This window comes from Ursus maritimus, unplaced genomic scaffold, assembly GCF_017311325.1.
Source record: "Ursus maritimus isolate PB19 unplaced genomic scaffold, ASM1731132v1 scaffold_26, whole genome shotgun sequence".
Taxonomy (NCBI): domain Eukaryota; kingdom Metazoa; phylum Chordata; class Mammalia; order Carnivora; family Ursidae; genus Ursus; species Ursus maritimus.
In genome coordinates this window covers 23,256,440-23,279,585 of record NW_024425119.1, presented here as the reverse complement: position 1 = coordinate 23,279,585, position 23,146 = coordinate 23,256,440, and the positions used below count along the sequence as shown (strand labels likewise).

General features: G+C 33.8%; 1 protein-coding gene across 4 annotated transcripts in view; it reads left to right on the top strand.

The window, feature by feature from the left end:
- Nucleotides 1-23,146, top strand: part of KRAS (KRAS proto-oncogene, GTPase) — a 38,880-nt gene that overhangs the window by 4,517 nt on the left and 11,217 nt on the right. For all 4 annotated transcript variants that reach the window (XM_040642258.1, XM_040642260.1, XM_040642259.1 and 1 more), the window contains exons 3-4: nucleotides 16,042-16,220; nucleotides 17,671-17,830. In XM_040642258.1, the coding sequence (XP_040498192.1) occupies nucleotides 16,042-16,220; nucleotides 17,671-17,830 (339 nt within the window). The remainder of the gene's footprint in view (nucleotides 1-16,041; nucleotides 16,221-17,670; nucleotides 17,831-23,146) is intronic.

Here is a 23,146-nt window from a genome sequence, read left to right as displayed (position 1 = left end):
TTTGCTATTTTAATGTCACGTACAGGGTTATAGTTGAATTGTACTAGTAAAATGTAGTCATTTGGTGGTTGGTTTTTTTTTAAAAACCACTTAATTAGTAGCATTTTCCTGTTTTCACAATGAAGTAGGAGAGAACCTACAGCTACTTGATACATTTTAAAATCTCATTCTTTGTATATTTATATCCATATCTGTATCAGGTGGTATATAAGGCTACCACTATCAATCCTTACCTTTGCTTTCCAGCCCTCTTTTAATTTACTCAAAGAAATATTAGATACTTGCTTTTATTACAAATTGATTAATGAATAATTTTTAAACGTTTTAAATTTCATGAAAAATTGCCAAAGCAAAGGCCAACAGCAAAATAATAGGGTAAAGGCCTGCAAGAGACCTTGAGAGGTCACATAATATTTCCTACTGCCTTCTGGCAGCACTATACTCAAATTATCTCAAGCAGATAAGGCTTTATTTAATCCTAAAGTCCTACAGGAGGCGATGGCACATCACTGTCCTTGTTAACTCACTTCCAGAATGTAATTATGAACGTATTTTATACATAATCCGAATACTCACGTTAACTGTAACATCAGTGGAGATGGAAATAAATATATCACCTGTCTTTGAAATAGACTTACGTTGTTAGATTATTTCTTAGACTTTGTTACCCCAGGTTAAGCCATCCTAATCCCTTAGCGTTTATTCTGCATCTGCAGATCATACCATTTTTTTAATCAGCTCTGAAAAATTTCCCAGAACTTTCTCTCAGTCTCTCGCTGTGGACTCCAGAACAGGTTACGATGCCCTGTTAAGGGACTGTGCTGTATGATGTCTTCAAGAACACCTTGACTGCATTGAGGTAGATTCTGAGGGCTTTGGTGGCTTTGGCAAGATGTTTATGCAGTTAGAACTTTGAGGATTGATTAGACAGCCTCATAAGGAAATGTCAAGTATTTTTGGTACTGCAGGGAAAAAAAAGAGAGAAATAACACTTATTTGCAGAGATTTAATTTAAACTTAGCCACCTTTTATTTGGCATGAGTAAAGGGGAAGAGTCTAACTGAAGTGGACCACCTGTATAGTAGTCTTCTATATTTTCTCTTGGCAAGTCAGTTCAGCTCTGTATGATGGTTTTGTGGCTTATTTGAGGCAGATTAAATAGTTCACCCAATTCTAAAACCAAGGTTACTTGGCATACTCCATTTAAATCAGAAGTAAAAGGAAGTTTTAATAGAATTCAGGTTAAACACGGAAGTTTTCCTGGAATTTTGGAAGGTGATTTTAGCAGAAGTGCTCTCCATCTTCTTTGGAAGTCCGAGGGATTCCATTAACACTCTGTTTCCTATGTGCTATATGAGATAATGTGATAAAACATGTTAGGAAGCCTTTCTGTCAGAATTGCTAAAGCACAATAATAGATCTAAAATAAAGCCAAAAGTTAATACTTTATTTTGAGTGAAGGTAGAAACAGTTTATAAATTCAAACCCCTAACTCTGATTATGATTTCCACCAGACCAGAAGACTTGACTCTGGGGAAGCATCGATTACCTGTGAACTTTGAAACTTTGACATTCCCTCTCTAGTTTAGCCATCTGGGAAAAGCTATCAGAGATCGTCTCTTGTCTTCCAAATTACAGTGAGTCTCAGGGAACTGACACATTAAATTCTTGGTGTAGTTCAACTACAAGAAAGACAAGATAATTTAGTAGCTTATTTTAATAAACAGTAGTTAAGCAAAAATGCTGACTTGATGTTTTTATAAAGAGTTAAGGAGATTTGGGGATATCACTACTGCTATTAGGTTTTGATTTGTGAATAATGTAGGTCGGAGAGAAAATGAGGGCGCACATAGACTGCACATTGGAATTCTCATCAGTTTTCCTGCACTAAAACAAATGGAAAGAAATTTTTTAAAAAATTAAAGAATACCATTTTCTAGTGGTTTAGAATTTACAAAGATTTATACTAGGAGATAGATAAGGAAGGTGGTCATTGTGTCTTTCGTATTATAGATAAAAATGGTCTCTGAGAAGTTATAACTTGCCTGAGAATACTTAGCTAGTAAATGTTGGACTTTGAAGTTTTCTGAGACCAAGTTAAGTGGGATTTCTACTCTACCCTTGTATATACAACTTTAAAAATGAGAAATTAGTCTTTAAGCTAGGAAGATATTTAATATTGGAGGGTGATTCAGATTTATCGATATACCAAAAGTTGAACCTCGCTTCTTCTCCAGTGGCATCTAAATGGCAGAGATATGATAGAAAATTAAATAGGTGTGATGCATAGATAGAGCGTGCTTATATTTGAGGCTGTTCATGTGATAATGAGCTTCTGTTTTTAAACATTTTACCTTTGTCTTTTGTGAAGTTCACCAAAGAGTTCCAGAGATAATAAAATACTTTGTTAGTGGTAAAAGAATATTAAAAAGTCAAAGCAATCTCCAAGCACAATACCAGGCTAGAAATAATATATGCTTTTATAGTTCAAAGATCACTTGTTATTAAAACACATTCTCTGAAGTGTGTTTTCCAAGGTAAAATTTGGCGGAAGGAGAAAAACCTTGTTTTAAAGAAATACAAGTAGTTATAGACAGGGAGATCAGAATGATCATTTGATCGATTAGCAAATATGTATTGTATATCTACTAGATAGCATATGCTAGTAAAAATAGATATAGAAAGAAATATTTTTTTCAGGCTCCAATTCATTGACATTTGCATCCTTCTGTTAATGTGACACTTGTAATTCAGTGTAAGTATGCCCTTCTTCGATGAAAGTTTCCTACTCAGTAAGGATGATGGATTCATGATTGGCTTGATTTGTTTCATCTTTATTGCTCTGAGCTGTGGAGTATTTATTCAAGATTTGTCAGTTTCTCTTTTTACTTTTTCATGTTAATTATGGAATTTATTTTACTTGCTGAATAAGGTATAATAGCTAGAATATTTGTAATATTAAACCAGTATTGAACAATGTGAGAAAAGCATTGTATACTGTTGAAAGTTGTTATTTTTCTGGTTTTATACTTATGTACCAGTAGTTACCAATGAGGGGTGGGTGACTTTGCTTCCCAGGGGACACTTGGCAATATCTAGAGATATTTTTGGTTGTTACAACTTGAAAAAGGGGACTGCTCGTGGCATCTTTGGAGGCAGGGATGCTATTGAGCTTCCTGCAGTGCACAAGGCAGCTCCCACAACAAATTAGCTGGCCTCAAATGTCAGTAGTGCTGAGGTTGAGACCCTCATGTGTGTTATATAAAGCTTTCAACATCTCTGTCAACTTCAAGTCTCTGAATAAGGTTTATGGTAGATACTCTAACATAGCACAGATTTAAACTTTACCTTTTCTAAACTAATAGTATATTATATTAGCTTATTCTAGCGTTCTATTAAAACATTGTTTTTAAAATAAGGTACACAGTAATTTTGTAAATGCATTTCTCAAGGCTTTGGCCGGTTCCCCCCACCCCCTTTCAAGTGAGTGCCCTCTACTGGTCAGTTTATTTGCTTTTATAATAAAAATGAAATACAAGGTTTGAGTATTTTTCCTATTTAAATTGTGGGTATAATCAATTTATAAATATGTAAGTTTTATTTACAAGTCTGATTTTATGTAATTTTTAAAAATCTAAAGTATCAGTTTTGTTCTCTGCTTATATTAATATTACTGTGTGGACTAGTTAGGCCTAACTAATTAAATACGTAGGTGAATATTTTTAACTAAGAAAGGAAATGTGGCACTGAAGGAGAAAATACGGTGGTTCCGCTGTTAACCCTGACTGAGGTTACTTTGAGGGAATAAAAAGTGGCACTTTGACTCTGAATTTCTTCACATGCACACAGGAGCTATGCTACAGAGTTCAGAGCTTAGCGATGTGCTGCATGGGGTGTTAGGAAAGGGCCTATTGGAAAGTGGCAAATTGTGACGGTTCACGTTGTGTAGATTTTTTTTATAGTACTGTAGAATAGTGGTGAGCACCTGATTTTTAGAATAAAGTAACACAAAATGCAGGCCTTGTATTTGGGTCAATTTAAGAATAAATATTTACTTAATAATAATAACTGCTTATTTAGACCTGAATGTTGAAAATTATCACACATATTTTATTCTTACTTGGATTTTTATAAATACAAAGCTTTACAAACATAGAAATGAAAATTGGTAATGGAAATAAGTGAAAGGAAAAATGTTTTTATGATTTGGCATCTCTTAAGATTCTGGTTTTAACAATGCGACTAATTCCTTAATTCCATAATATTTATTCAGTGCCCGCTCTGTACCATACAGGCTTCCCAGGGGCTGGAGATATGTTGAGAAGGAAGAGGGAGCAGATCGCACTGCCTTCGTGAAGCTTACTGGCCTTAGATGTATTTTGAAGAGCAGTGCTTCTAGACAATGATCCTAATTCTATTTAATGTAATTTAAAGTCTTTGTGCTTTACAAGGGCATCAGATTTCTTGCATCTCCTTTAACTATACTGTCACAAAGTGCCTAGGTTTATGAAACAGTTATATTTTTGTAATCTTGATAAAATTAGTAGAAATGGGTAGTAAAAATAAAATATTTGAGAGGATTAAGTGGGGACACAGTGCTTACGTTAGGTAATTTTTCAGCTTAGTTTGAAAATTTCCAGCCTATGGAAAAGTAGTGAAAAGTAGTATTGTGTATACCTGTTACCCTTAAACAGGTTACATTGGTTATTTGGTTAAGATGATGTCTATCAGTTTTCTCTCGATGTAAAGGGATCCTCTTTTCCTTTAGTACATACCCCGTGGGGAGATGCTTTGAGACTATTTTCCAGCATACTTGCACTCAGTTGGATGTAGCATCCGCTGATAATTCTTGCCAGAATAAATTACTATAATAGTGGTTGCAGAATGGTAGGTCATCTTATAACCCTGTCATGACTTCTACGTTTATTAGTTGACATCTACCATAAATAAGGGCTCTCTCTTTTCTCTTGTCTCTCATTTGTTTTCTTCTTATTTGTATTAGTGTGGACACATGGATTCTTTTTTTATATAATGTATTCAAGTCTGTTATTGTAATTTTTTATTTTTTGATCTCAAATTTGTTTTTGATATGGCCAGTGAATCCCTTACAAGCTGGCCTCTGTATCCTTTTGACATGTCTCCATCAGCTTCTGAGCTCTTTTTTATTTTCTGGCACAGTGTGTTCCAGGTTCGCATTGTACTTTTCCTGTCTTCACCCTGGATTCGGCCATTTGTCCAAAGAGTCCTAATTCCTTTTAGTGGAGAATGGTACTTAGAAATTAAGACCCAGATGTTAGAGGGGTGCCTGGCTGCCTCAGTGGGTATGGAGATTACTTAAAAAAAAAAAAAAAAAAAAGACCTAGATGGTAGGTATACTTATTGCTGCTGGGGTGTCACTGCTTCTAGACCCTTTTCAACGGACAGAGCTGAGAAATACATTTTATTTAAAAATCATGCGTTCATTCTTCCTCACCTTCCTCCATTATCTTTTTCTCCCATGGTAAGAAACCTGGTTCTACCTTGTATACATTTCATTGTTAAATATTAGACAGCTATTGAAATAAAATGATACTAGTCTTCAATCCTGGTTCTTGCAGTATTATCTTAAGTAATACAGATTGAGTGAATAAACATTAGGTTAGCTTCTGTATTTGTGGAGTTAGGATTAAACATTTTCCTCCGCTGACAAAAGGAGGTGTCCTTTTCATTTTCAAAATATTCGTAAACCACTTAGGAAAACATCTAGGAAAAGATTGAGCTATTTGGGTACATGAAAATTAAGATACCATTAACAGAAATACAAGGAAACCTGGGAAAAGTATTTGCATCATATATCCATCAGGAAGCTCTTATATATAAATTAGAAAAAAGCAAACAACCAAATGGAATAAAAAAGAGGCTAAGGATATAAATAGACAAGCTATCCATCAAAAATAAATAAAACAAATGACCCATAAGCATATAAAAATACTTCATTAGTACAGAAATGCAAGTTTCACTTTGATATTGGCTAAGATTATTTTTAAAAAATTTTTTACTATGTTATGTTAGTCACCATACGTACATCATTAGTTTTCGATGTAGTGTTCCATGATTCATTGTTTGCGTATAACACCTAGTGCTCCATGCAGTATGTGCCCTCCTTAATACCCATCACCTGCCTAGCCCAATCCCCTACCTCCCCTCCCCTCTGAAACCCTCATTTGTTTCCCAGAGTCCATAGTCTCTCGTGGTTCATTCCCCCTTCTGTTTCCTACTCCTTCATTCTTCCCTTCCTTCTCCTACCGATCTCCCTGCTAGTCCTTATGTTCCACAAATGGGTGAAACCATATGATAATTGTCTTTCTCTGCTTGACTTATTTCACTTAGCATAATCTCCTCCAGTCCCGTCCATGTTGCTGCAAATGTTGTGTAATCGTTCTTTCTGATGGCCGAGTAATATTCCATTGTATATATGGACCACATCTTCTTTATTGATATTGGCTAAGATTATAATGATAGGGGTGCTGGGAAGGGTGTATAGGGAAGTGTACTCTTTATGAGGTAGTGGAAGTATATCTTATAAACTTCTGGAGGTCAGTTTGGCAATATGTATCAAAATGTAAACTGCATGTTCTCTGACCAAGTGATTTCACTTCTAGGAATTTGTCCCAAGGATTAAATTGGATAAATGTTTAAGATGTATAATACGTAGGAATGTTTCTTGCAGTGTTGTTTATGATTTTTGAAAGTGGAAATAATCCGCATGGCTACCAGTGGGTGAAGTAAATTATGGTATATCTGTACAAATTATACAGTTGTCAAAAAGATTAGGTAGATCTAGACGTACTAACATTGAAAAATACCCATCATCTAAGTGAAGCTGCATCATAGTACATTGTGTAGAGTGTGATTCCATTTATATAAAAACTGCGAATATGTACATAAAATATGTAGTTTAGCCAGACTCATTCTCTGTAGTATTTGGTTTTTAAAAGTGAGCATATACTTTTGAGAGGGAAAAATAAATACGCATTTTTGAGGGAGAAAAGTCACCAACATATTATCTATCATTAGATTACTTCATATTTACTTTCTTCCCCCTTTTTAAAGCCTCAACAGATTGGACAATGCAGAGGTATCTTGGATAAAGAATTTGGTATTCGTCCAATTAAAGAAGAACTGAGAGAGATACAATACAAAACATGAAAGTTCTATTGGCGGTTGTAATTATTAAGATTGGATCCATGCTCAATCCTGCCTCACATTCTGACCTTGGCATCAAGTGATAATTTGTGGCAGAATGCCGCATAACTTCAGTAGTTACAGATGTATGCTTATTATATCTTTATTTTCAAAATCTATTATGCAATTCTTCCCTGAGTTTCTTCAGATTTTTGAACCAGTTTTCTCTCTTGGAAGTAGTACACATTTATTCTCTCTAATCTTAAGTGAAGATTCAACATTCTCATAATTTAAAGTATTCTTTATTTAGTAAAGAAAATTTTGTTTTCTTTATTTTTACTATTTAATGAATATCTTAATCAAAACTTCTGTCGTGAGAGCAAGCTCTTTTAACATCCTTGCTGCCTAATCAAAACAGAGATCCTTTGTAATCTTCAGAGTTTTAGCTCTCCTTCCCTGGAGCTTGTCCAGTGCCATTATATTTATTTTGAAATGGTGACCAGTTTTGCAAAAAGTAGTCCAAGTGTAGTTGTTCAGTGATCTTATAAAGACAGGGTACTACTGTTGCCGTATAGTTCATAGTAGCCAGTGGCCTGGCCCCTAACCTTTTTGGCCTATAATAGCATGTGCAATGTAATGTATAAAATCATGCAGTTAACTTGTTATAGCACTTTTCATTTTATAAAGGATTTTCATAGTCTTTAACCCTAACCTGTATACAAAATCCTCTATGTTATTATTTACCTACTTTTACCACTGAAGGAACAATGGGTTAGAGTACATGAGACGTAAGTAGTTTGCCCACACTCACACCACAAGGAAGTGAAGTTCTGTGGCTGCCCATAGATTGAAGATTCAGGAGTATATCTTTAGCGTAGATTTCTGTCCTGAGCATCACATCTGGATAGCAGCTTCTTCCGCATGGCCACCAGAACAGCCCTAAATGTGGAATTCGATATGCCCCAAATTGAACTCATTTTTTCCTCTACTCTTCCCCTTCTGTTCCTATGCCCAATCAGTAAACTGCCATTAAAAAAATGGAGATATAATTCATATAGCATAAAATTCATCCTTTTAAAATATACAGTTCAGTGGTTTTTAGTCTGTTTACAAAGTTATACAACCGTAACATTTTGTCACCTCGAAAAGAAGCCCCATACCCATAAGCAGTCACTCCCTAGTCCCTTCTGCCAGCTCCTGGTAACGACTAATTTACTTTCTATGTGGATTTGCCTATTCTGAATATTTCATATTGGAATCATACAATATGTGGCCTTTTGTGTCTGGCTTCTTTCATGTAAGATAATGTTTTCAAGGTTCATCCTTGTTATCACATAGTTCAATAGTTCATTCCTTTTTATGGTTGAATAATACTCTATTGTATGAATAATACCATACTATGGTTATCAGTCAGTTCATGGGCATTTAGATTGTCTCCTCTTTTTGGCTATTTTGAATAATGTTGGTATAAACATTTGCGTATACTTTTTTGTGTAAACATATATTTTCAGTTCTCTTGGGTAATATATAGAAGTAGAATTGCTAAGTCATGTGGTATCTTTATGTTTAACTTTTTGAGCAGCTGTCAGACTCTTCCACAGTGGTTGCAATATTTACATTCCCACCAGCAATGTATGAGGTAGTTCTGCCAATTTTACCCATTAACTATTTCTCTAAACTAACGTTCTCCCTCTGTACTGCTGTTGCTGCCTTCAGGTTCTCTCATTTCTTGTAATAGCTTCCTACCTCATCTTCCAGCCTCCAGCCTGCTCCCTTTCTATAATTTTTCATAATAATGCTAGCAGTGAATCTGGTAGATCTGATGTTTCCTTCCTACTTAAAAACCTTCCAGTATTTTAGTATAAGATGAAGTTCCAAATTCCTTAATGTGGCATACAAGACCCTTCATAAGCTGACTTTTGTCCAGTTTCATTTCTACTTATCTCAAATCCTTCTAAGTTAAAGTTGTATTGAACTTCTTGGTTCCATGTACTCCAACATATGCTTCGTGTTTTTATGCATTCTTTTTGCTCCTTATTACCTGGAGTGGCCCTCTCCTCCCCGGTGTTTCTTAACTCATGTAGACAAGGTAGATCTCTCCTTCCTTATGCCACCATGGTACTTTGTCCTGTATATGGTGTTGCATTTATTTCATTGTATTTTAATTATTTGTATATCGTATCTCTTCTGCCAGACCTAGCTCTTTGAGGTCAGAAACTTTATAACTCCCGGCGTAGTATATAACACTTAGTAGATGTTTAGTAAGTGTCCCTGTGATGCAAGGGAGAATGAGTGGGTAGGTGGGAATGAACTAATAAGCCTGGGTTTATATCTCCCAAATTGCATGTTTCTTTCCTATTAGAATTCTAACATACCTGGCTGTTATACATGATTCTAGCTGTCTTTGAAAACGAGCTGTCTACAACAGCCTTTGATGGCTTATAACCAGTAGTGTGGAGCATACCATTCTATGATGGATTAAAATAATTTTTTGGAACACTAACAAAATACTTGAGCATTAAGAGTAAAAGTGAGTTTCTCATTTTTTCCTATAGGTGTTATTTATATTTAGCAGTACATGAAAAATATTTATAGCACTTAATGCATTAAGAAAACCTTATAAACATTTCAAAAGTAAATCCTCAAATAATACTTCAGCTGACATTTTCAGCAGTCCTGTTCATATTTACAGGAGCATCTGATGGAATCAGCAATATGAAGTTGGAGATTAAATGGAATAATGCTTATAATATGCTTATCACAGCATCTGCTATACTGTGTTTGTTTGTTTGTTTACTATAGTGTCTTGCCACGTCAGGGTTTCACTGCCTGAGTCGAAAAACTAAATTGAGTGTGTTAAAAGATGAACGTACTGAGTAACTTGGTTACTATTAATTATAATAGAAAATTGACGAAGTGATGTCCTGGTCAACAAGTTTATCTCATCTTGAATGATTTAGTCTTAATTTTCAAATTACTCTCTTGGATCTACAGATAAGTTTCTTTACATAAAACAACACTTAAATGTGTGTTTTTATTAATTTTTTTTTTTTTTTAGTAATCTCTGAACTAACTAATGTGGGGCTTGAACTCATGACCCCAAGATCAAGAGTCACATGCTCTGACTGAGCCAGCCAGGTGCCCCCCCCAAAGGTGTTTTAATAAACTGGAAAACACTTTTAAAAATTGTACAGGTCAGTGCAAAAAAAATGAAAATTCCAAGTGATGAGAATAAATACAGAAATATGAAAAAAGTAACATTATTAGTCCTCACAGAAATGGGTATTAAAATAATTAGAATTTTTAGCTTAATAAATTAACAAAATTTAAAGAAAAATAAAAATATAAAATCCATTGTTAGTGGTAATGAAATTGGTACAGTCTTAATGTCGTATGGAAAATTAATACAGTGAACACCATGTATGCACCAACCAGCTTTTTCATATCTTCACATTCTGCCATAGTTGGTATAGATCCTTTTTCTTTTTCCAGATATAAAACTTAATACAGTTGAAAGCCCCTGTGTTCTCTGCAATCTTACTCTCTTTCCTCCCAAAAATGTTTTTTAATTTTGTTCATGTTTTGTTTATATTTTTACATTAAAGTTTTCATTTTCTATAAAACTTGCTTGAATGCAACATTTGTTAAAATACCCTTAATATAATTTTAAAATTTACAATTTCATATTTTTAATATAATCTACAATTATCTTAAACTTGTGCTTATTTTTATAAGACTGTGTTATAGTGTATGCATATATTTATGTTGGATAGATTCAGTTATTCATCAGACAGTACTGGTTGCCTACGGTATTCAGGACTTTACACATAAGGTGTACAGTGAGCAGAGCAGGTGTAAGCCCAGCCATCACAGAGTTCAGAGCATAGTAGGGGGCATACACTTAAACCGTAGTTACAGATTATCGTATATTCTGTGAAGGAAATACAGAGTTGCTGAAGAAGACTGGTAAGTTCTTTGGATTTTATTTTTAAAAAGGAAGGGATGCTATTAGAAGACTTAAAGCAAGCGAGTGACATGGTCTAACCTACGTTTAAAAACGATCACTAGGTGCTCTGTGGAGAGCATATCATAAGAGTAACAGTAGGGATCTCTGTTGTAAGCAGTTGTAAGAAATTGCATGAGACAAAGCAGTTGTCGTGGACTAGGGTGATGGTGGTGGTGGATGCTTGGATGTGAAGTATAATTTGAAAATAGATAAATAGCATAAGATTGTGGGTCAGTATTAAATGCCTATGTAATTTTTTCTTTGTAAGACATTTTAGGATGCCATGTTTAGTGTATCTCTATTATAACTATCATTTAAAAAAAATAAAACCATGTTTCCTCAGCATCGTTGACCAGAAGTAGCATCACAGTGTCCAAGGCTATGAACATTTGAATGGTTCCTGATAAATACTGTAATTGCTTTCCAAAAGCATTGTGCTTGTGTATTGTATCACCAAAAATGTTTGTGCTCTGTCATGATTAACTTTTTTTTTTAAAAGATCTTATTTATTTATTTGACAGAGAGACAGCGAGAGAGGGAACACAAGCAGAGGGAGTGGGAGAGGGAGAAGCAGGCTTCCCGCTGAGCAGGGAGCGGGATGCAGGGCTCAGTCCTAGGACCCTGGGATCATGACCTGAGCCGAAGGCAGACGCTTAACGACTGAGCCACCCAGGCGCCCCTGTCATGATTAACTTTTGTCAGCATGGTATATTTCTTTTAGAAAAGTTTTTTTTTTTTTTTAAACCACTTCAGCAAATTAAAAAATAGCACTTTAGCTGGGAGTAAAGGAAAATATATGGAATAACTTTCCTTCAGTTAATGTTGTACTGAATTAATTTAAGTGGCTTTATCCTCTTTTGCAAAGGATGTTAGTAACCTATGTACCCAATCTGAAAGTTTATTCTGTTTGAAAGGCTGGAAATACTACTAATTAGAAATGTAAGGTCTTGGGACTCCTGGCTGGCTCAGTTTGGGAGAACATGGGACTCTTGATCTCAGGGTCCTGAGTTTGAGCTCTACATTGGGCATAGAGCTTACTTAAAAAAGTAATGTCTTGATCCTTTTCTTGCTTCATTCTTAACTAGTTTCATTATGGAATCTGTGTGTATTTGGTTGGGTTTTGATAACCTGTACTTTCTCAAAGTGGTGATTTTTTTTAAAGTATAAAAAATAACATGTATTGAGAGTACTTCAAATTTGTGAAAAGTTATTAGCTTAGGGCAGTGGTTGGCAAACTTCTGCACAAAGGACCACATATTCTGTAAAAGTCTTCATCACATAATCTTTGACTTTTTTTTTTTTAATAACCATTATAAACACAAAGACTATATTTAGTTTGTGGACCATGCAAAAACAGGTGGGCAGGATTTGGCCTGTGGGCCAGTAGTTTGCTGAACCCTTATTTAGACTCTAATCCTGGGAAAGAGTCTACATTGATGTAAATTTTTTCTACTTCCATGTACTTCTTTTCATATGGCCAACCTGAAGTTAGAACAAAATCTTTAGTATTTACATGTCATTTTTGTTGTGCTTGCTTTCTGCTTTGTCACACCTGTCTGTTCTTTTCAGATTTTGCCATTTAACACTTTGTTCTTAAGCTTTTACCAAGTTACACTGCCTTATTATATAGCCCCAGTGACTGCACTTCTAAAGATGACTCTAGTTAGAATTAACTTTGAAAATACTGAATTTTTAACCTAAATCTATTATTTCTAATCAAGATATTCTACTCATTGCCCATAAGTAGGTTGTAGATTACTTTTTTCAGTAACTGAGTGTGACTCAGAAATTTGCTGGCAATTTTTTTAGGGTTTAGAAGGGAAAAAATAATGGGAATGAAATATACTGGTGACTAGGGATTGTTTTTCCAGTTTCTCAGTTCCTTTGATGGAGAGTATTCATCATGGAAACATTTCATGAAATACACACAGAAAATACTAATATTCCACATTTTATATACTTTTGGAACACAAAGTGTTTAAAAATTTTGTAAATGGGAATTCATTGAGGTACATCTTGGAGGTATTTATTATACGTGGGTAGATGGTGAGTAATTCCCCAGCCACGCTTTAGGCTCCAGAAACTGTGGTCTTTAATTTTAATTTTGGGAGAAAATTTTAGATGTAAAAACTAAGAAAACTATCAACTATAAGGTTAACTTAAGTTAGCATTGGTAAGTGAAGAATGTGAGGTGACAGCAATAGGTAAAGAAAGTCTTTGGTCTGTAGCCATATCTGGGTAATGAATGGATTGAGTCTAAGACTCTGTACTTTGCTCTCAATCCTGCTCTTTCATCATACTTCAGAAACACTGGTTTTCAATTTATAATATACAGGAGTTCTCTCAGTAGTTTATAGTTAAGGGAATAGGTTAAGATAATAAAATGCCAACCAAATGTTCAGATCTTTGTAAACAACTTTTTTTTTTTTTTAAAGATTTTATTTATTCATTTGACAGAGATGGCCAGCGAGAGAGGGAACACAAGCAGGGGGAGTGGGAGAGGAAGAAGCAGGCTCCTAGCGGAGGAGCCTGATGTGGGACTCGATCCCAGAACGCGGGATCACGCCCTGGGCCGAAGGCAGACGCTTAATGACTGCACCACCCAGGCGCCCCAGTAAACAACTTCTTATTTAGAAAATAGATATCCTTTTTTTTCTGACTGATGGATAATTAATTTTTATTATAGACAATTTGGAAAATACAGTTTACTTTAAAAGATAAGCATGAGATCATAGTCTAATATGGTAGTTGTTTTACACTTAAAAATTAAAATTCATATAAAGGAATACAGCAGCTAGTACCAAAAAATTAAAAAGATAATCAAGAGATAAGTTATTTATTTATTAAATTAACTATCAAAAACATATTTTAACATTTTGATGTATATACCACCAATTTTTAAATATATATACTTATATTCATATAGATACATGCATATATTTGTTTGGGATCATGCTACACATATATCTTTATGTTCTATTATAAAGATATTTCAGATATTTTACCAAAAACATTTTTAATGACCATTCTTTTTTTTTAACGAATGGTCTATGCAGTAATTCATGAACTAAGGGCACTTTAATACTACAGCCCACATGTGGAACAATAAGGAAGTGTCCTTGGTTTACACTTATACTCATTTTCAGCCCTGCCTATTATTCCATGGCTTCACATTGCACCATTTCTTTTGCTTATTTTTTGAGTCCTATTTTGGCAGAGAGTAAATTAAGTCTTTTTTTTTTAAGATTTTATTTATTTATTTGACAGAGAGAGACAACCAGTGAGAGAGGGAACACAAGCAGGGGGAGTGGGAGAGGGAGAAGCAGGCTCCCAGCAAAGGAGCCTGATGTGGGGCTCGATCCCAGAACGCCAGGATCACGCCCTGAGCTGAAGGCAGACGCTTAATGACTGAGCCACCCAGGCGCCCCGTAAATTAAGTCTTTTAGGTATAAGTATTAATCATAAGTCAGAGGAAATCATATTTTCATTTTAAGATTCTATAATGTTAGCCACTCCCTTTCCTTTTATTCAGTGTTATAGTTGCACAGTCTCTTTAAGATATCCGTCTTTCTCCCTTGCTCCTCCCCCTTTTTTAGAGGCCTCCTAGAATTTGCAGATAAAACAGTCATGCCCTCTAGAGTTACCATAGTATCCATCTGACTGTCAGATATTGTTCCCAGGATTTCAGAAATGGATAAGGGCATTAAAATCCTCAGTATTGACCTTTCTTTTATTTATTCTTCTAAGTAAATTAGGTTTATACAATTATTTGAAAATTGATTGATTTTTCTTGCCATTCTAAATCATCCCGAATAATAGAGTTGGTAGAGCTATCCTATTTTTGTAATTATTTTCTTTCATAGAGCATTCGGGTCTTTTTGTTAATAATGTGAACACTTGCATTGTTGAATCTCTGCATAACACTTTTTTGTAAACCTTTTTTTTTAAATTGTGGTAAGATATATACATATCTTAAAATACATATCTTATATATCATTGCAGCCATTCTTAAGTGTACAGTTCAATGGCATTAAATAAATTCACAATGTTGAGCAGCCAGTAGCTCCGTTTCCAGAACTTTTCATCATCCCAAACCGAAACCCTGTGTCCGTTAAACAATAAGTCTCAAAACCCCATTTCCCCTGTCCTAGGTAACCTCTATTCTACTTTCTTGTCTCTGTGACTTTACCTATTTTACGTACCTCATATAAGTGAAATCATAGATATTTGCCTTTTTTTTGTGTCTTGCATCGTGTTTGCAATGTTCTTCCATATTATAACACATATAGAACTTCATTCCTTTTTGTGGCTGAATAATATTCCACTGTGTGTGTGTGTGTGTGTGTGTGTGTGTATTCATTCTACATTTTGGCTATCATAACTAATGCTGCAGTGAACATTGACATACAGGTATCTGTCTGACTTCCTGCTTCAATTCTTTTGGTTATGTATGTAGAAACAGAATTGCTGGATCATATGGTAATCTATATTTAACTTTTTGAGGAACTGCCAAACTGTTGTCTACAATGGCTATAACCATTTTACATTCCTACCAGCAATGTATAAAGTTTCCAGTCTCTCCACATCCTTGCTAACACTTGTCTTCCCTTTTTTTTTTTTTAATAATAACCATCCTAATGGGTGTGAAATGGTAGCTCCTTGTGGTTTTGATTTGCATTTCCCTAATGATGTGTTGAGCATCTTTTCATGTGCATAATGGCCATTTGTGTATCTTCTTTGGAGAAATGTCTATTCAGGTCCTTTACCCAGTTTTGAATTGGGTTGTCTTTTTGTTGTTGGGTTGCATATAACACCTTTTTAAAAGTAAAAGGTGCACCATAATAATGCAGACTGTGTTTCTCCCTTCTCAGGATTCCTACAGGAAACAAGTAGTAATTGATGGAGAAACCTGTCTCTTGGATATTCTCGACACAGCAGGTCAAGAGGAGTACAGTGCAATGAGGGACCAGTACATGAGGACTGGGGAGGGCTTTCTTTGTGTATTTGCCATAAATAATACTAAATCATTTGAAGATATTCACCATTATAGGTGGGTTTAAATTGAATATAATAAAATGACATTGGGGAGTAATTATATCTTTCATTTTTTGAGTCTTTGCTGACTACCATGCATAAATTACCTAATCTGAATTTTAAAATAATAATGAGGTAGGTAATATATCCCTGTTTTATGAATAAAGTTCTTGAGGATTAGAGCAGTTGAGTAACGTGTTCCAAATTGCATAGATAGTGGTGCTGGAATTGAAACCTAGGTTTGTTGGACTTCAGAACCTGCGCTCTTAACCACTGTACACTAGGGTTGCAAGGCTTTAAGCTAGAGCCATCATAAAAATGAAAACCGTCAACGAAAGTATGCAAAGGTAGTGGAGGTGGTACCACTCAAATCCAGTGTAGTGTAGAATTTCTTGGAACTGGATAAACATTAGCTTTAGATACGAAAAACAAACTCTGAAGTTGTAAAAGATGGAAATATTAAAACAGGTACAGTTTGTAAAGAATCTGGCAAATCTGCATAAAATTGACTACTTTAAAATAATTGTCATTGTATTAAATTTAATTTATATTCTGTTTCTTTGAGGGTTTTTACAGTTTTCAAAAAAGTGCATATTAAATATCCCATTCATTAGCTCTGTTCTATAACAGTGAGTTAACCTAGTTAAGAGGTGTAACATTTTAATACATTTCTTACAGCATGTTTCCTTTGTCGTCTAGTGACAGAGGAAAAGAAATTTGAATGGGTGACAGTGTTTTTGTAGAATAGTAAATAGGTGTCCATATATTAAGCTATAAAGTTTACTTAGGTATTGAGTAGAGGAGCTGGGAATATGAACCAGTTCTGACTCCATTGTCTACTTATTCCATGCTGTATCTTTGAAATTCACTTAAAATTGTGAAATAATATAATTTTACCTCAAATATAGAGTTTATGCACATCTTATTGAAAAAAATCAACATGTAGAAGGGCTTTTAACGGAATAAACAGCATAATAATGTCAGTGTTATCCACATAGAAATCAGAATCTTTCCACTTGGTGCTCTCTTTTTTGAGAAAGATAGTGAAAATTATGTCAGTGTTGTAATCCATGTTTCTGTAAAAACATCTTTAATTCTATACATGTACATTTAATAACATATGTTTCTAAGATTATAATTTTAAAAATTAGGCACAGCACATTTTTAGCCTAGAATTTTTTCAATGTTTTCTCTTTTATCATTGTGACCAACCTGCATATAGACCTATTAGATTGTAGTTTTACCATATTTTTTGGTATTTTATCTTTTAAGAGACATAGAAATTCTCTGTTTAAATTGGAGAAAAAATAGAAGGAGAAGCAAGGAAAATTTGGTGTGGTTGGAAACTAGGAATTACATTAAATGTCTTCTTTCAGCCATATTTTATAAGACAGAATTATGGACAATTTTTGAAAGATTTATTTTGTTACTAATGTCTCTGCTATAACTTTTTTTTCCATCCCCAGAGAACAAATAAAAAGAGTTAAAGACTCTGAAGATGTACCTATGGTCCTAGTAGGAAATAAATGCGATTTGCCTTCTAGAACAGTAGACACAAAACAGGCTCAGGACTTAGCAAGAAGTTATGGAATTCCTTTTATTGAAACATCAGCAAAGACAAGACAGGTAAGTAAAATTGTAATAAATATGAATCTGTTCTCTGTAAACTATATCAAGTAATTTTAATTATGGTATTTGTTAACATATATTCTGGAAACATTTTGAGGGCAGGAAGGCAAGAACATAGGTAAATGTACATACCTGATAGCATAACTGTTACATCATTTAATGTAACTTAATTTTTCTTTCCATTATGCCAGAATAAAACAATGTTTATTTGGTAAATGTTCTCTTCAGGATATGAAAGAGCAGCAGTTTTTAATCCAGTGTCCATGGTATTACTTTTGGCTTTGGTTTCTTTCCACATTGAATATTTCTCTTCAACTCAGCACATCTTACATTAAGCATTCAAGAAATGTAGGAATTTTTTTTTTTAACTGTTATATTTATAAAGTCAAAGAACGGGGGAACAAATACTGATTTCCTATTTTAGAAGTGTTTTGAAGAGTATTATGTCATGTGTTTCTAGATTAAGTTTTATTGTATTTGAAGACTTTTATTTTGGTAGAATTAAAAAATTTTTTTTATTAACATATAATGTATTATTTGTTTCAGGGGTACAGGTCTGTGATTCATCAGTCTTACACAATACACAGCACTCACCACAACACATACCCTCCCAAATGTCCACCACCGAGCCACCCCATCCCCTTACCCCCTTTTGGTAGAATTTTTTTAAAGCTATATTTGTTTTTGGAGAAAGTTTTCATTAAAGCAAAAGGATACTTAGAACGCAAGTCAAAATTCTCAGTTATTCATTTACTGTGTTGTTCTGACAAAAATTAATGCCAGATTAACTCTGAATTTTGTTTCAAAATTTATCTTCATTTTTTAAAGTAACTTTTTTCTAGGTAAAATAATTTCAGTTGACATTATTTAACCTATTTGTATGAAATGAAGAGTTTAACATATAGAAAGAAATTCTAGAAAGGAATACATAACAATATGATGGAATATAATTTTCATATACTAAGAAAGATCAATTTATATTCCATACAAGATGAACGTTTATTTTGGGCTTTGCTAGTTACATGTACCTGTGAACCCAGAAAACCAGTTTTGTGGAATTTAACTTCTGTAATTGCTAGGAAGTAAGAAAATTGATGAACAACTCATTACATGTTTAAACTTATAAAAACAGGTATTCTGTAACTTTCACTGAATTTTTAAAGGGGTAAAAATTTTAAAGTAAACCATCATTCAGCTAGTGTATATGTCTGTTTCCCTGGTGGAAGATCATATGTACTGCTTCCTGATTGTACAAATTTGATACACACTGAAGAAACAGTGAATTCTATTTTAAGTCTTTTTGGGGGGATTAAAAGCTGAATTTCTATAGTTTGATTATAGTACAAATATCTCATTCTAAAACCTGATTTATAGGTTAAAGAAAGAAGTTGGTATATACCACTTCACTTTAGAGGAATTAAGATTTCATTCAAATCCATTCCCAGGTCCCAGAGACTGGGAAAAGTTTGTTTTTGTTTTCTTTCTACTGGTCTTCTCTAACCAGACTTCTTTATGTCCTTATAGAGAAGGTACTCAGAAAACATGATTATAATATTTATAACTTTTCTCCCAGCATTTTTTATGAAAATGTAAAATACAAGGAACTTTATTGAAAACATTTGTCAACATACTGCTGCCTACTAAATCATATCATTAACATTTTATTAACTTGCATTATTTGTAACTTTTAAGATACTTTTTAGACAATATTACTTAATATTTTAGTTTACATTTTATTAAAAAAAAAAGGAAAACTAAGATTTTGCCTAATGTAAAGGGTTGCAAATAGAGTAGGGCTTCTTATATTTAATATGCATATGAATGGACTAGGCTTCTTATTCAAATCCAGATTCTTATCAATGGGTTCAGGTTGGGACCTGTGATCCTGCTTTTTTAACAGCCTCTCAGGTGATGCTGATTTTGGTACATGGACCACACTTGGAGTAGAAAGACAACAGAAGACAGTAGAAACGAGTTGTCTGTTATTCTGACAATGTTGCCCTCTACTTAAGAGCCTAGAATAGCTGTGTCGTCTTGTTAGTTACTACCTAAGAAGTACTAGCTTATTCTTACTGTTTGACATTCATGCTTTAATATACCACAGCATTCATAATAATCAGAAAATTACCTGGATTCCCTTTAAAGTAGATTTTGTAGGTTTTATACAGTTTTGGGAGTGGGTAGAGAAGGTGAATGTAGTATGTATGATATGGAAGTCGAATAATTTCAATTTGCTTTGTAGACATTTATGTAGATCATCTGATTAAAATATAGAGTAATATAAAGGAATACTTGCAGTACTTTATTTCTTCCAATGCTCAGCTTTTCTTATATGTATAACCTATTTTATTTATATCTTTGTATAATTTATGTTGCTAAACTATAACCGAGATATTTTAGTTTCTGATCTTTGATTTCTTTTTATTTCATGGACTTGTTGATTTGCCTTTCAAAAGTTTATTCATCTTCCTCTGTTGAAATTAATTTGATATTTGCATGCTTTTGGAAAACTTTAAAGAGCTATTCCAAGTAATTGTGGAGATTATGATAATATGTAAATTTTTATAAATTTTACATTTCCAGTTTTTGTGCAAATTTGAAGCCCTGTTTTCTGCGGAGTATTTTGTTGCTTATCTGCTATTACTGATTTGTTGTTTGAACAAACTAAATATGCATACTCTTGTTGAATTTTATCAGCAGCTACTTGTTTCATACCCTAAGTTTTAATCTTGAGCATGAACCTAAAACACAAACACCGAAAAGAATTATTTATATTCCGGTTGGCAGGAAAAAGACAATCATTAGAAGGACCAGACAATAAGTGTTTTAAACTTTGGGGGCCATAACTGATATTTGTAGCAGTTTTTTTTTTTTTTTCTTATAACCCTTTAAACATGCAAGAATCATTCTTAGATTGTGGCCAGTACAAAAAATAGGCCATGGCTACATTTGGCCTGCGGGCTGTAGTGTGCTGATGCCTGATTCTCTGGGGAACTGTATTGTTTGATTAGATGCTAGAAGTTAGGTCAGACGTTAGACTTAAACTTTACAGGCTAACAGTAGTAATTTTAAAATAAAACTTAGATATTTTGTGAAAGGGAGATAGTAGTTTTACGCTAGTACTTTTTAAGACAGGATTGCAGAATATATATTTTATTAAATTAATTACTTACTGTAGTTTTAAAAAGCCCATCATATGGGATAGAATATAATGAATTACATATTTTTTACATTATTTTAGTCCCCATCTGAAAGGCCAGAGTAATTTTTATTTTCTGCTAATGTGCTTTATGTGGCCCCTATGTTCCAAGTATATAAAGATTCTACCTACTTCACATTTATCTGGATAGTTTAGTAATTGCCATATTTTTCTGGCCTCATTGGGTAGTGCATGCAGTGTTGGCAAAGACTGTTGAAACCAAAACATCGACACCATGGTAATCAGCTGTGTGTTTTCCAGTCTGCTAAAATCAGAATTGGGGAGGGTTTCGGAANAGCAGGATTCTTAGCGTATCTGCTACTCCTGATTCAGCTCTTTTACTTTCTGGAGGTCTCAACTTGAGCATAATGTGAAAATTGGTTTTACAGATTTAAAAATGTTGAGTGATTAATTTCCTGGTTCTTGTTAATTTCTAGATACTTAAAATTAGTTGTTAGAAGACCTCTTTTAAGGAAAGCTTTTGGTCAAACTGTTCTGAAGCAAACCAAATAAAAAACCTCCTTATGTGCCATATTTCTGTTAGTAGTTGAGTTTGTGTCATGAGATAAATATTTTGAACTTTAGCTTTTTTATGAGTTAAAAATAAAACAGTAACTGAGCACCTCCTGTGTGCACCATGCATTAACCTCCCAAGTTAGTGGTATCGCTGCATTTCAGTAGTACCTGAGATGGACTATAGTTTGGCAAGGTTTCTTGAGAAATTCATCAATATAGAATTTTTTTAAAGAATATATCTAGTTTCTCCCATTCCTGTCCCCCAAGAAGGCTAGTAGTCTTGTTATCTGTCTATATTGAGGGTATTTGAAGTGTTATTTCCTTGAAGTGTCTTCAAGAATTTTTCTTGATAATAAGCCACTCAACAGGAACTTTAGAATGAAATCATTTAGTGAAAGCATTATAGGCACCAGAATATAGGATGATACTATTTGTTGACAGTTTCTTTTCTGGTACAGAATGCTCTATTTCCTTAGTCTCACAAGTGTGTTTTTAGATAATAGCTGAGCTGAAATTATTGTCAAATCTCTTGATATAAAAACAATTTACACGTATGAACTTGTACACTCTTGTTCCTACATATTTTCAGTTCTGAAAGTTTAGTAAGTGGTGTTGGAAAATGAATATATGTGGCAATAAGCCATATTCTCAAGAATAAATCATTGAGTGCCAGTTAAGAGCTTAGCAGCTAGCTACATGGGTATTGAAAATCTGTTTCAGCTAAAAATTACACGTTTTGGAGTATGAAACCAGTATTCTTCGGTAGTGCCAGTGGCATAAGGTGCACACAAGGATAGATAATGTTCTCTTGATGTCGTATGACTTTTAAAGCATATTATCAAGAAATGAGAAGTAATTTAAGTCTGAGAAAATATGGTAAATAACTGACTCTTTAAAATCTAATAAAATTTCCTCTTAGTAAAAATAAGAAATGACCAGAGTCACTCTGGAAGAACTATTTCTCAGTGTTAATTATCTTAGCCACTCAGGTCCTAATGCTGAATTCTTGGTGGTGGGAAGTAATCACTTCTTTTTAATTATTGGCCTCCAATTCTCTCTCTGCATTGCTGGAAACAAAAATCATATATTCTGTACTGGTGATGGGGATGCACACACTTAAAAAGTAGACACGTTCAAACTGATTTTAGAAATAAGTTACAATCAAAATTTGCTTCTGCTAAATTAGTGGAGGACCAAAACCCTGTCCTCTCCCCCCAGCATGTTTTACCTGACCTTGTAATTTTTTTTTAAAAAGGAATAAGAGTTTACATTCTTAAAAAATATGAGCTTTTACCTGGTTTGTTTTGTGTGTGTGTGTGTGTGTGTGTGTGTGTATGTATACACTTATAAGTGTATATATATATTTTTTTTTAATTTCTTGCATTGATTTTTGAATTAAAAGAGAATCATTTATGAAAATATCTTAAATGCCAGCTCATACTATAGATTTTACATGTTTTACAGGAGTCATTTTAATGCCTTAAATTATCTTATGTAATGAGAATTTCTAATATATAATTTTTTAAGGACTTAAAAGTAAAAATAAACCCTTTCCTCTTGAGGATGATAAATACAAAATACTAAAAGATTTGTATACA